The sequence below is a fragment of the Eschrichtius robustus genome, chromosome 5, assembly GCF_028021215.1.
Source record: "Eschrichtius robustus isolate mEscRob2 chromosome 5, mEscRob2.pri, whole genome shotgun sequence".
In the NCBI taxonomy this organism is placed as follows: Eukaryota; Metazoa; Chordata; class Mammalia; order Artiodactyla; family Eschrichtiidae; genus Eschrichtius; species Eschrichtius robustus.
This window is the reverse complement of record NC_090828.1, coordinates 2,156,838-2,169,947: the sequence shown is the minus strand read 5'-3', so window position 1 is coordinate 2,169,947 and position 13,110 is coordinate 2,156,838. Positions and strand designations below refer to the sequence as shown.

Here is a 13,110-nt window from a genome sequence, read left to right as displayed (position 1 = left end):
CCGCCCGGAGCTTGGGGGCGTCCTGGGCTGTGTTTTGGTTTTTCTTTGCCCAAAGGAGAAGGACTTTGCAGCATAAAAGATAATCCCACCCAATGTACCCGATCTTTTGAACTAAAAAAAATGATGAAATAAATCTTAAATACTAAAGAGAATGTTGCCCCTGCCCCCACCATATATGGCTTAAAAAAGGAGTCAAGTGAACACCTAGAATCCCCATCTCCAGCATAAGACTCCGTATACCTCTTTTTGGAGTTCAGTTATTCTATAGCGTTTTTCACAGAGTTTACCCTTTGAGGCAGTGGGATTGTCAGATGTGGCCCCTCCCATGGGAAAATGGGGAAGGAGATTAAACCACCGTAAACTGGCTCCCCTCTGCAGAAGCAGGGAGGGCCTTTACACCGGGAGCGACAGTGACACAAAGCTGCCTCGTTGGCTCGGGGAGGGCGGGCCACGCCCTTGATCCCTGTTGAGGTCCAGGCTCCACCCCCTCCTGCACTCCCGCCTCCCAGCGAGGTTTTGCAAGGATTGCCCTTCGGCCGCTGCCCTTAACCACGGGCCTGTTTCTAGACACTTCAGGAGCCGGGTTATTGGCAGGACCGGCTGATGGAAGCTGTCAAACAGACTCCTAACAGGCTTGGGCTTTTACTTTCTGCATCTTTGAGGTAGTTTCCAGAAAGTTAAGGCCCCCAAATCCCATTGCCAGTGGGGATGGAAAAGCTCGCCTCCCTCTCCCACTGTCTGGTGGGGGGATAAGGATGGGCCCACTCACCCAGTCCACCACAAGGGTCTTGCTCACACTCAACCTCTGCTGGAGAAGCTTGGCCGCGACGGCCACGGAATTGAAGTAACAGAAGCCCCTGCAGGCGAGAATCAGGAGAAACAGAGACAAATTCCGGGCTCTGATTAGTTTTTATTCAACTTGCGATAGAACATTCTAGAATCCCACGAGGGTCTAAGAAGGTGGGGCGAACACGTGGCTCCCGATCAAGTGGTTTGGAAACGTTAACTGATGCTGATCATTCACACACACACAAACACACACACACACACACACACACACACACACACACACGGTCCCTGCGTGCAGGCTGCCAGCGCTCCCAGGGTGAGAGAGTCCATCTCACTTTACGCCCCCAGGCATCTCCCAGAACATGCACTGACCGACCTGTCAAGAGGCACCGAGGCCCACAGAACACCGAAGTTACTCATTTGACTTGCTCACTGCGCATCTTTCCATATTCTAAGATGTATAACAATGATTCTAGACAGTCTCTGAGAGAACGGGAAAAACAAGCTGAGAAAGTGAGTCAAGTAAAAATGAAAATCTCCTAAACCTGAATTTCCCTTTGCCTGAATCACCAAAGAAAATGAGAAGCCTGGGTGGGTCTGTTTTCGGGCTGTAGGCTGCCCGGCGGGAAGCCTCGCGTCCCAGCAGCCACTGGCTCTCCGGCCGCGCTGGCCCCAGGACTGACCTGTGCGGTCTCCGAGAGCCTCCACGGACGTGTCCCTCCGTATTCCATCTCGGTCCATCTGCGCCCACCCTTCAGAGTATCTGACAGCTCAGACTCGAATTAGAAACGTGACTCAGCGAAACGCCACAAACAATCAGCGTCCGCTCCTCGGTCACGTGGACCCTTCCGGGCCAGGCAGTGTCCGCACGGTGGGGACGACAGCTCCCTTTACGGTGAAGGGTCCCTTCCTGAAGCCCGACCCCGACGCCCTCACTGGGGATTCGAGGCGGCCGAGGGCTCCGCCGCCCGTTGGCTGAAAGCCAGGCTCCTGGTGCAGCGCTGCCCCCGCACTTCGGCTTCTCCCCACGGCTCTGTCTGCACCGTCCTTGCTTCACCAGCCGACAAACCAGGGCTCATTCCCCCCGCCACCGCCCGTCCCCTCGTCCTGACGACCCACAACACGGTGTCTGCTGTCTCGGGGCCCGAGGGCGAGCCCCCGACATCACGCTCGCTGAGGGCTTTCTGCGTCCACTCTGCGCACAACTCCCCGGGTCAAGTCCTGTGACTCCCCCCAGGCGGCTTCTCCTCGACCAGGATGGACCCTGAATCCGCACGTCAACCCCGCCACCTCGGCCAGCTTCTCATGTGCACAGTCAGGGTGCCCACAGCCCGAAACACAGGCCAGAGAGCTGACCCCTGTGGTCATGACCTTGGGACCTCAGCCTCACGGTGCCAAGCCGTGAGCAGGTCAGATGGAAGGCCACACGTGAGCAGACCTGAGGCCTGACTGTGAAAGCTCTAGAACGAGGAAGCACCACGAGAACTCCTCTGGGGCAGCTGAAGCTCCCTCTCCCAGGCCTGACAACCAGACGACTCCTCTGGACTCGCTTCTGCACACACGGCCTCCCATTCTGCACACCTCCACACGCCGCCCCCTGCATCCCTTCACCGGGACCAACCATAACCAGCTCGAGCTGCACGTACAGTTACGTCCCGCTGGACCGGCCGCTCGGGGACCGTGCACGGGCAGGCGCGAGAATGCCAGACGTCCCCTGCCCGAGAGTGACCGCGTGTGTACTTACATGGGCGTGCTCTCCTCCGCGTGGTGTCCTGGGGGGCGGACCACAGCAAAGCCGTTCTACGCGCGACACCAAAAGGGAGAGATGGGGACAAAAGATTGGTTTCAGGTCAGTGAGAAAAGGCAGAGTGTGCGTGAGGACACGGTTTCCAGCTGCCTTCCGGGCACACAGACGTAGCGCAGGATACAGGGCTGGCTGTAAGCACTTCAAAGACATCTAGGTCCCTTCTCTGAACGAGGCCTGCTGGTTACCACAAATTACTAAGATAAAAGGTGAGTCCATCCCCGATTTTCTATCTTTGACAGCCTGCTGGCAAGGCTGGGAGCTGCTCAGCTGGGGAATCAGGGTAGGAGTGGAAGGGGCACCCCGGTCCCCCTCTGATCATAACCAGCATCCCCAGGAAGCAACCTGACGGGAACCCTGGACGCAGATGAAACGGAGACGGCTCGGCCGCTGCAGATGCTGTGCCCTGTCAGTGCAGCTCAGTTCCCAGGGGACTGAGCGACGCAGAAAACAATCACCAACGCTTAGAAGGAAAATCTCAGAGGTTGGAGAGGAGCTTCAGCCCCCACCCCTGCTTAGGACCCCTGAATCACTTATGCTTTAAAAGAACCCTCTGCAAACCATCCTGCAGCCATTATGATAAAAACGGTTTAGACCGGCACCCCGGGTCTCACCAGCGCAGGAAGCTGTGCGGTCGAGGTCTGTTAACAGAGACCCATGGGCCGCGGACCACGCTGACTGGGCGTGGGAAGTGTACCCAGCCTGCTGCAGAGACCAGCTCAGGGGGGGACGGGGGGGGGCACACTTGGTGGGAGCCCCGCCTCGGCACGCCTGGCGCTGCCCAACTAGCTCCCCGTTCCTGCACAGGACCCCGCACTGCGGTTCTGCATGGGGACGTGGGCCCCAGGGGTCCCATGCCCCGGGAGCCTTTGCATAGCAACCCCAAGGCTCTGTGCCCTTCCTGCGGAGCTGAGAGGTAACTGGCGGCGGGCAGCGATGGCGGGTGGCCTTCGGGTAGGGTGGCAGGAGGAGGCCCGGGCACACGCGTTTGCAGGGAAAAGGAAGCTCCACGTCAGTGCCCCGATGAAGCAGTAAAACTTATCAATTTCATTAAACCTCGATGTCTTTTTAACACCCGTGCAAAGAGACGGGGAGGCGTGTAAATAACCCGCGGGACTGTCGCCTCAAAGAAAATGACAGACAGCTGCTGTTGTCAGGGGTGGGATTTGAGCTTTCCCGTGAAACCGAGAACTTTGGAAAACTTGTATTTGGCCCAGCTCTTCCCAGCACTGAGAAGACCTTCCTGATGAGATGGGTGGTGGCATTCATGGTTTCAAAGATTAGTGATGCTTTGGACACCGTATAATAAAACGTGTCAAGATTTGGAAGACCTATATGATCCAGTGAGCCCCTATTTCCAAACAACTATGCACTGTGCAAAAACGTCAGGATAAGTGACCGGCGCCACGTGAGAGGCTGACGGAATTTCTTGTACAGGAGGACAAACTCGCTGATGCTGTTTTAGGGTCCACACTGCAACCCATCTTCAAGAAGCTGTCACTTGTTGAATTTTGGCATAGCATCAAAGAAGAATACCCACAATTATCTGGAAAAGCTGTTAAAATACTCCTCCTTCCCCAGTTCTGCACCTGTGCGAGGCCAGATTTTCTTCATGTGCTTCAGCTAAAACAACACGTCACCAGACACGGAAGCAGAAGCAGGTGTGAGAGTCCAGCTGAGCGACTAAGCTCTTATTATTATATTTAAATTAATAAATATTTTAAAAGCCTCAGTTTTAAACTCTAATGAGTGGTCAACGCTGGTGACCCAACTCATAAAGACAAAAGCTCTTTGGGATTTTTCAGCCACCGTAAGAATGTAGAGTGTTCCCGAGATCGAATTCTTTTGAGAAATGCTGTTATCGTTACACGTGTTTTCACAAGCGTGGGAAAAGTCCCCTTGGGTTCAACGGTGGTGACAGAGCTGGGTCCGCCCTTACTCCCCGCCACAGCCGCCAGGTGCCTGTCCGGAGGGGGAGTGAAGCGGGCGGGCTGTCCCTCCCTCCCTCCCTCCCCGGGCTGTGTCCTCCCAGGACCCCTCCCGCTGGCCCGCACTGACCTTCAGCTCCCCCGTGGCCACCTTGAAGACCAGCTCCACCACGCAGCCCACGGCCAGGCGGGCCGCCCCCGACGAGTGGGCCTCGTTCCACGTGGTGTCGCTATCCACCTGTGAAGACACCACGCCCGCGGTAAGGCCGGCGTCCCTGGTCGCCCCCCATCCCGGCCCGGTGGCCGTGCAGCCAGGGGCCCCTGTGCTCGGCCTCTGAAACCAGAGCCTGCCGTCTCTCCTTGACTAATTACAGAACACACCCAGCCCTCATTCGGGCTTACTTTTTTTTTTTTGAAGACACGCCAAAAAATACTAAACAGAAAAAGAACAGTGAATGCACCAAAAATAGCATGCCTGCATTCTTACCCCTTTCTGAGGTGTCATTTCTTTTCTCAATTGCTCCAAAATACTCCGTGCTAGGAGTCATGATGTCAAGGTTACCTAGTTCCCTTCTTTTTTTAACTGCAACTGCAGCTGAGTTACACTAACAATCAGCAAAAGCAAATGTAGCAAGTGTTAGAATTAGAGGTCCCTCCAAATTATGACTTTATTTCATGCTGGATTTAAGGAGGAGCTCCGTGCGTTTGACAGGAGTCGTTAACAGGGACGGCACGGGGAAGGGTGAGGGGAGGAGAATCCAGGCTCTTGGACACACACCAGGGGGCTCAGCCCAGGGGATGGCACACCTGCCCAGGTAGCTGTTCCCCTTCCAACAGAAAAACGTGTGTGGCACAAACCTGTCAGGTAACTTCTGTTTGTGTGTTGGTTTATTTACTTACACATTAGATATATTTTTTAAACTCTAGCTAACGTGGACAGGAAAGAAGACACAGACTTGACGCGTCAGTTCTGCAGAGGTTGAGTCTCCTGCGGGAGCCTGGGGGGCGGGGAGCAGGGGCCACGATAAAGCAGGAGCCCCTGGTTCCAGGTCAAGGGCGCTGCCATCCCCAGGGCAGGGCAGCTGGTGCCTCGGCCGCACACACCCGGGGCTCGCATGCCCTTCCTGTGGATGCCCGAGCCTAGAGAGGGTTCTGGGAAGCTGCGAGGACTAAGCCCTTCCACCTGCAGCAGAGTCGGCCGGGCCTGGGCGAGACCCTCCTCCCCACGGCAACCTCTTCCAAGCGCTGAACGCTCGGGGCCCCGGACACAGAGGCTGAGCCGCAGGTGAGGGCCCGGCACCCCCTCTCCGGCCCAGCCACGGTCAGCGCCCAGGCCCCTGCCCACCTGACAAAGGCCCTGATCATTACGTGGTGCGGATGGATTTCTTTCAATGAAGTCTTGGGGCTTCATCTTCAAAGCAAGATGATTTAAAATACATTTACGAGCAGCTCGAGCTATTTCCTGAGGAGTGTTATTCCGTGCGGGCTCTTCTTTTCAATGACCAAACCTCTATGTTCTTTAAATAGCTTCCAAATGTTAGCAGAACGCTCTGCACTTAGCGCGCTCTCCACAGCATTAATATTCAACGTTCAAAGACCGGCTTCTGTTCTAAATAATACTGTGCTGTTACTCATTGAAGGAGCCACTCAGCTAGAATATTCTGGACCAGTTGCTTCAGCCGAAGAATCAATCCAATAAAATCAAAGCGAGAGCTGGTAGGAGGATCCGACCGGTTGCCTGGGCCTTGTGAGAGGCCGCACCCCTGAGGACCAAAGGGGGTTTGGGCAAAACTACGCAGATTATTTCTCCTCCAAATGCAACGGTTTGGGTTTTAGGCTAAGTAACCAGAGCCAGGTGGGGAAAGGGACTGACCCTCCATGCGCTCTGAAGGGCCTCTGTGCTCTGCTCTCCTCCCGCGTGACCCCAGGGTCCAGAAGGTCCTGTAACATCGCGTCCAGGGTGAGGGACGGACCCCCAGCCCCACTGCACTGTCTCCAGAGAACCTGACGGCACTTTCCACTGCTTTGGGGTCTCAGTCCCCCAGCTTCTGGCCACCAGCTCCCCAGGGACCAACGTGGGATGGTCGGGTTGGAGCCCTGAGTTCCAGAAGTACGAGGCGGCCCTGCTTGGGGCGACCACAAATGCAGGAGCAGGAAGCAAGGGAAAGAGCAAAGGGCCTACTCCACAATCCCCTACAGCAAAGACGGAGAAAAGGTGAAGACAGGGAAGGGGAGACCTCTTACAGAGACTTCCAGTGGACACTCGGGGTGGCCACTCTGGGTGGGCCACGGACCTTAGAAGCCACGGCACTCGGGGCCCCCAGGGCCTGCCAGGGCAGGGCTGGAAGGGAAATGCAATAACCAGGAGGTGAGCAAAGCAGAAGTTTCTCTTATTTGGCTTGGAAAAAAAAGGTAAAACCATTTAAAAGCTCCATTACAGAGCCTAGATGTTAATTCAAGTAGCTTCAGGGGAAGCAACACACCCTCTCCTTCCCTGCTTCACCAGCCGACCTGCACCCTCCCAGCCACACCTGGGCCCCTGGGGTCTCCTCTGCTTCCCTGACAACACCCCGGGGGGCTGGCCCCCAGCTCTGGAAGGAGATTCAGAGGCCCAAGAGGGCTGCGGCTGCACCAGCAACATGGCGAGTCCACGCTGAGCCGGGCGGGAGGGCCGGCACTGCGATTCTCTGCCCTCCTATTGGGGTAGTTACAGAAAACAACTGAAAGTGAACAATCCCTTGAGACACCCTATGGTTCACACTTCCCACGAATTATTCTGACGGGCTCCCCTCTCGACCGGGTTCGACTTGGTGAGATTTTCCACGTCTCCGTGTTCCAGAGCATTTTTGTGCCTGGATGTGGAGGTGGGCGCTGGTAGCCTGCTGGGGGCTGGATCTGGACTTCACACCGGGGAGGGGCCACCTGGCTCAAGGCCCCAGGCCCAGTCCCCATTTCGCTTTCATTTGCAAATTATAAATCCTGCCTCGCACAGCATGCTGCCGCAGGGCAGTGCAAAGCCAAGCCTTTTCAAGTCTGGCCAAAAATTTGCCCCGCGTTAAGAGATTGCAGCCTATTTACAATACAAAATACAATAACTCTAGGAGGGCCTGGTGGTGGTATGAATAAACGCCGTTTATGCTCTTTCTGACGGGATAATTTTCAAAGCAGCGATTTTTGTAAAGACTCAGGAAGAAAACAATTTTGTTTCATTTCCATAACGGAATCCAGACCCCGAGCTTCACCCTGCGATCTGTCGTTACGCTCACACCGCGCTGATGCGCGCTTCCAGCCGAGACACCTCTGCTGTCCACAAGGTCCTCCGGCCTCTCTGCGACCGTGACCGGCTGCAGCACTTCCCGGGCTGGGGAGCTCCACGGCTAGCAGACTGGCCAGGAGGGGGCTGGTCCTTGCCCTCACCCTCCCTCATCCAGAGGACGGCGGGGGGACAGCCCCTCCTGATTGAAGGAGAAGCTCTGGCTGCGGAGACCTGGCCTCCGCTGCGCTGAGGGAGGGGTGGGTGCCCAGACGGGTTCTGCGCCCCCATCACGGGCAGGGAAAGCCCAAGTTAAATCAAGATGCTGGCTCTCCTGCGTGTCTACCTGCCCAGGTCTGCTCAAGAGCTCCACCTCCCGGAGAAGCAGCTCGACCCACCCCACGTGGCCCATAAACCTCGTGCCCACGGTCAGAGCTGCACTTGGGGCTTCGGGTTGGAGCTTGGACACGGGATCAACACACACCCCGTGAGGTGATGGATTCACGACCTGAGCCGGGACGAGTGGACTGTTGCTTCGGTGGGTCAGACGAGACAGGCCCACACACCAGATCCCGTTTCCTAAAGCCAGCCGTGGTGCCAGACGACCTTCCTCGGAGGAAGGTGCCCCAGACCCGCCATCAAAATGCTCACAGGCTCACAGGGCCTTTGAAGCCACACGTGTGAGCGGTGGGGCAGCCCCGCCCCGCAAGCCCTGTTTATGGAAAACACCTGGCAACAATTACCTGCTCTGCGGAGAGCAAGGCAGCGATTTCTGTGACCACCAGGACCCTGAGAACAAACAGGACATTATTTACACATTAAAGAAATACTTACCCCGACACCACCGCAGGGCAGCCTGACAAACACCGATGTTAGCGAGCCTGCAGGGAGAAGGAGAGCCAAGGTCAGGTGGGCAGGGTCACCCAGCGCCCCAGCCTGCAGGGAGCACGGCGCTGGCCATGCCTCAACAGCGCTCTGACACTTGCGGAAGATGCACAATGTGTCCCACGTACAGAGGGGCAAACGGGCTTCAAAGGTACCACTGTATCACCGTGTGGCGCCGCCAGGGCGGCATCTGGCCGGTGGTGGGTCCTGGGCCGAGCCGGCCCAGCCCCTGCAGAGGGCCCTCGCATTCTCCATGGCGACAGCCCACTCCTCACGGGGTGGGGAGACCCCACGGAGGCTTCTGCTTCCAGCCCGAGCTCTGCACCTGGCAGGGAACCACGCAGAGCTCCCTGCCCCCAACACTGGCTCTCAGTTCTGAGCTCTGGCCGCCCTCCCCAGCTGTGAGCAAGAGAAAGAGGCCTGGGGTTAAACCCCCCCGGCTGAGCCCTTTAGACACGGAGGGGTCTTTCGGGATGTAACAGCAGCCCCCTCCCCATGTACAAGTGTTCCAAGTTCCCTGGGATGGTGCACAGCTAAGAAACCACACAGCCTTGAACCTGGCCGTCTAGGAAGGCCTGCCCGGGGCCCACGCTGCAGACACAAGGCCCCCGTCCCACGAGGCTCAGGCCTGCCTCGGTGACAAGGACAGGGACTATCTTCTTCCTCAGTGTGATGCGGGTGCTGGCCGATGACTAGCCTAAAACCTGCCTGTCACGCAGGACCAGAGGATGGCACCGCTCCCCACCCCCGCCTCCCCGGCCGAAGCGTGAAGCCCAGGCTCCCTCCCCGGGCCGGCAAACTGTGAAGCCCAGGCTCCCTCCCCGGGCCGGCAAACTGTGAAGCCCAGGCTCCAGCTGGCCGACCCTCCTCAGGAGCTGCCCCCATCCGGGAGAGCCTCTCTGTGCAGCCGGAGCTCCCTGCCCCCCTTCCACCTCGCTCCCACCGCGACCCCCAGGCCTTTCCTGGCCGGTTCCACAGCCCAGCTTGGGAGCCTGCTTTCGGGACCTGGCAGAGCCAGGCCCGGTGCGGGGAGGGCTCACTCCCAACACCGCCCTCTCCCGACCCCGAGCACCAGCTCTGCTTGGGTGGCCGTGAGCTGCTCCCGGGGCCCCGGGAAGAAAGCAGGCCTTGGGTCACAGGGTCCGGACGGCTCACCAGGGGAGCGGCCTTGGTGAGGTCTGTGCCCACCTCATCCCGGCTCCTGGCCTGGACCACACTGTGGACCCTCCCCGTCACCCCCACCCACTCCGAGATGCCCGGACGGTGGGTCCTGCCCCGGGCCTGCCCTGCCTGCGCCCACGGCTCTCCTCCAGGTCACGCCCCCCCAGCCGCCTGCATCCGGGCTCCTGACTGTGGTTCCCCTGCGGTGCCTTGTAACATCAGTTAAACTGATTCTCGTGGAGCCACACAGCCTCTGGCCCCATCCCCGTGAGGCCGGAGGCACGTCTGCCTTCTCCTCCTTGTGCCCTGACTGCAGGCCCACAGCCGGGAATCAGCAGGTGCGCAGGTGGGTGGAGGGGCCAGCGGGCAGGGAAGTGACGTCCAAGGAGAGCAGCCCTGGGAGGGGCTTGCCAGGCCTGCCCTGAGCCCCCCGTGGGAGGTCCTGGGGCCGGAGGGAGAGGGTGGGCTGCAGTGCACGACGGGGGCGGGGGAGAGGGGCGCTGGCACCACGCTGTCCTGCAGCAGATTCACCCAATGGCCTGAATCAGGGAGGGCGGCACCAGCTCCCCCTCCCCCCATAGGGCCCTGCCCTTGACACGCGGCAGTGGCTCTAGGTGACCACGGGCTGGGAATGGCTTCAAGACGGTTCTCATGACACCAACTATTCCAGCACACAGGAACATGATGCTAGGGATGTAAGAGCTTTCTCCTAAGGAATCCAAGCGCTCGTGTGTGTGAATCCATGTACGTCAATCACTGTGTGTGTAAATATGAGTGAGAGGCGCTCTGCTGAGACTGGATTTCTGTGTTTGAAATTACAGACCATGATGTCTGTATTAAAACCATAAATCATCTGAATATTTTTCTTTTTGCTCATTATTCAGCCAGGAAAGACCACAATAATAAAAAAGGTAGGAGACCCTGCATCCGGACAGAAGCCCACACTCGGACGGGCAGCAGAGCCTGGAGCTCAAACAGGGAAGCTGTCCTGGCCCAGAGCTCCGGAGCGGCCCGGCGGCGGCCTCGCCATGCAGCGGGTCTCCCCCCATCCCCAGCCGCCTCGGCCGAGGCCCCAGCTGGTCAGCGAGTCCCTCCCCCACTGGCCTCCTGTGTTCCGGGGCCACCACTGCCTAGGACAGGCCACAAAATGTTCAAGCCGAGAGATGGGGGGGTCTGACGCTTGAGGACCACCCTTGCTTTCCCAGTCCTGGCAGGTTGGCTGACAGGCAGGCTGGGATGCCGACGGGCGTGGGGAAGATGCTGGCTTTCTTCTGCAGCCGCTGCCGCTCTTCCTGCTGTGCTGTGAGCGGAGGGGTCTTCTCGTGGCCCCTGACCTGAGCACGGTCAGGCCCTCATGAGGTGCTCCGCACTCCTCAGCCACCAGGCCACAGGCTCCCTCCCCAGGCCGCTGCCATCAGAAGACGAACCCTGACTTCCAGGAACACCTAAGGCGGTGACCAGGCAGCCCCCTGCAGCCCGGCCAAGCTGTGTCACTGCCCCACACTCACTACGCAGGCCTCTTTGCACATGGCTTGGAAATTTGTGGATTCAATTAAAAAGAGGAAGGGAGATCACCCAGTAGTGTTTAAACACCGAATCAGGGCACTGTTAACATCATCAACTCTTGCCATGTCTGGAAGAGTCAGACTGATATAATGATGTCAGAACAGTCATCAGAAATGTAAATAGGTCTCAAGTGGCAGGAAGGCATCTGCTTGGGCATCCTCACAGCAACGTGAGTAGACTTCACAACACAGAACTCAGTAGGAGAGAGAAAGGAAACAGAATGGGGTATAATACCATTATGGTCAACGGAACGCACACACTCGCAGTATGTGTGTCTGTGACAACACCCTGGGCTCATAAAAGAGACACTAAACACACTCCCGTGGCTGCGTACGGGCGGCGCGGGGTCTGAGACGGTGGACGAACACGTCCACGCAGAAGCCACGAGCAGCAGAGGGGCTTCCGGGGACGGAGATGCCGGACGAACTGAGGGGGACCCCCCGTGAGCTGACGGACACGGCTTGGCGGGAGGAAAGCGCCGTCTCCCGCCTCAGCCACCGTCTGCTCTGCCCCAAGGACTCCCGGCTACGGCGTCTCTCTCATTTCCCATCACCCGTCTTGAGCCTAGTTTGGAACCAGTCTGGAAACCTCACCCGTCCTCCTGGCGGGGGACTCGCGCCTCCGCGCCTGCAGGGAGACCCTCCTCCCGCCACCCCATCCCCTGCCCCGTGGAGCATTGCACGCCCAGGAGACGGGCTTGCAGAAGGGCTCTCGGTGGGCTGACCAGGGGATGGATGTGGAGCGTGGGTGGGCTCTGAGCCGCACGGCGCGTTCAGCGGGAGGCCGGCTGCTCTCCGGGCTGAGCCCCCTGGACGCTCCCGGACACTGCTGAAGTGGGGGCTACCGGTCCCGTGTGCGGCAGCACCAGCGCCGTCCCGGGACCCACGGGCAGCCCCTCCCGTGCGGGAGAACATTCCGGGAACCAGGCTCCACACCGGAAGGAGCTGCGTTTCCTGGGGGATCCCGGGGCCCTGCCGGACGTGCCGGCCCGAAGACCCTGCACTCGGCCCACTCGGCTCCTCCCTCCGAGCCCGCTGACCTTCTCCCCCATCCACACTGTCCTCGTCCTTGAAGCCTCCTTTCCACAAAGTCCTGCCTGGGCCCGGGCCAGACCCTCTCCTCTGGGGCCCAGCCGGCACTCTGTCTCATTTCTGGACGTTCCTGCTCCGATCCGCACCCCTCCCTGTGCCATGGGCCCGGGCCCCGGGCTCTCCCGGGTGTCACCTGTCCTCCGGAGCCCTGGGCCCCTTCCTGGGGGCGGCTGGCTTAGACCTCCCTGCCCTCCCCTGCGTCCTGCTCCATGACTCTGGGTGCGGGGCCTGGGCACCCCCAACAAGCCCTCCCAGCTCAGAGGACACAGATTCGTTTTGGGGGCGCCGAGTGGAGGACGTCGTACACACTGAAGAGTCTATTCCGTATCTGTGTCCAGCCTGCATCACAGACGCCCCTCAGCCGAGGGAGAGAAGAGAGCAGCGCGCCCCCTTCCACGGGGAACGGGGACCCCCTCCTCGGGCCAGTCGCCCCCACACATCTCCTGGTTTCCTGTGCGTTATCCTAAACCACGTGGCCGAGCTTTGGAAAACCAAACTGACTAGCAGGGACGAACCTCGCTGAGTGAGGAGAGGACACAGGGCCCTTGCGGGGGCAGCAGTTCCCGGGACAGGAGCTGGAGTGTCTACTTCCCTGGAGTCCACGTGCGTCTACAGAGCAGGGCTCACGATAGC

At 58.9% G+C, this 13,110-nt stretch overlaps 1 protein-coding gene across 3 annotated transcripts in view; it reads right to left on the bottom strand.

Moving 5' to 3' along the window:
- HDAC4 (histone deacetylase 4) overlaps nucleotides 1-13,110 on the bottom strand; it is a 294,251-nt gene that overhangs the window by 29,220 nt on the left and 251,921 nt on the right. For all 3 annotated transcript variants that reach the window (XM_068544110.1, XM_068544113.1, XM_068544112.1), the window contains exons 17-20: nucleotides 8,609-8,655; nucleotides 4,652-4,759; nucleotides 2,534-2,589; nucleotides 770-857 (exon numbers count right to left, since the gene is read on the bottom strand). In XM_068544110.1, coding sequence (XP_068400211.1) covers nucleotides 770-857; nucleotides 2,534-2,589; nucleotides 4,652-4,759; nucleotides 8,609-8,655 — 299 coding nt within the window. The remainder of the gene's footprint in view (nucleotides 1-769; nucleotides 858-2,533; nucleotides 2,590-4,651; nucleotides 4,760-8,608; nucleotides 8,656-13,110) is intronic.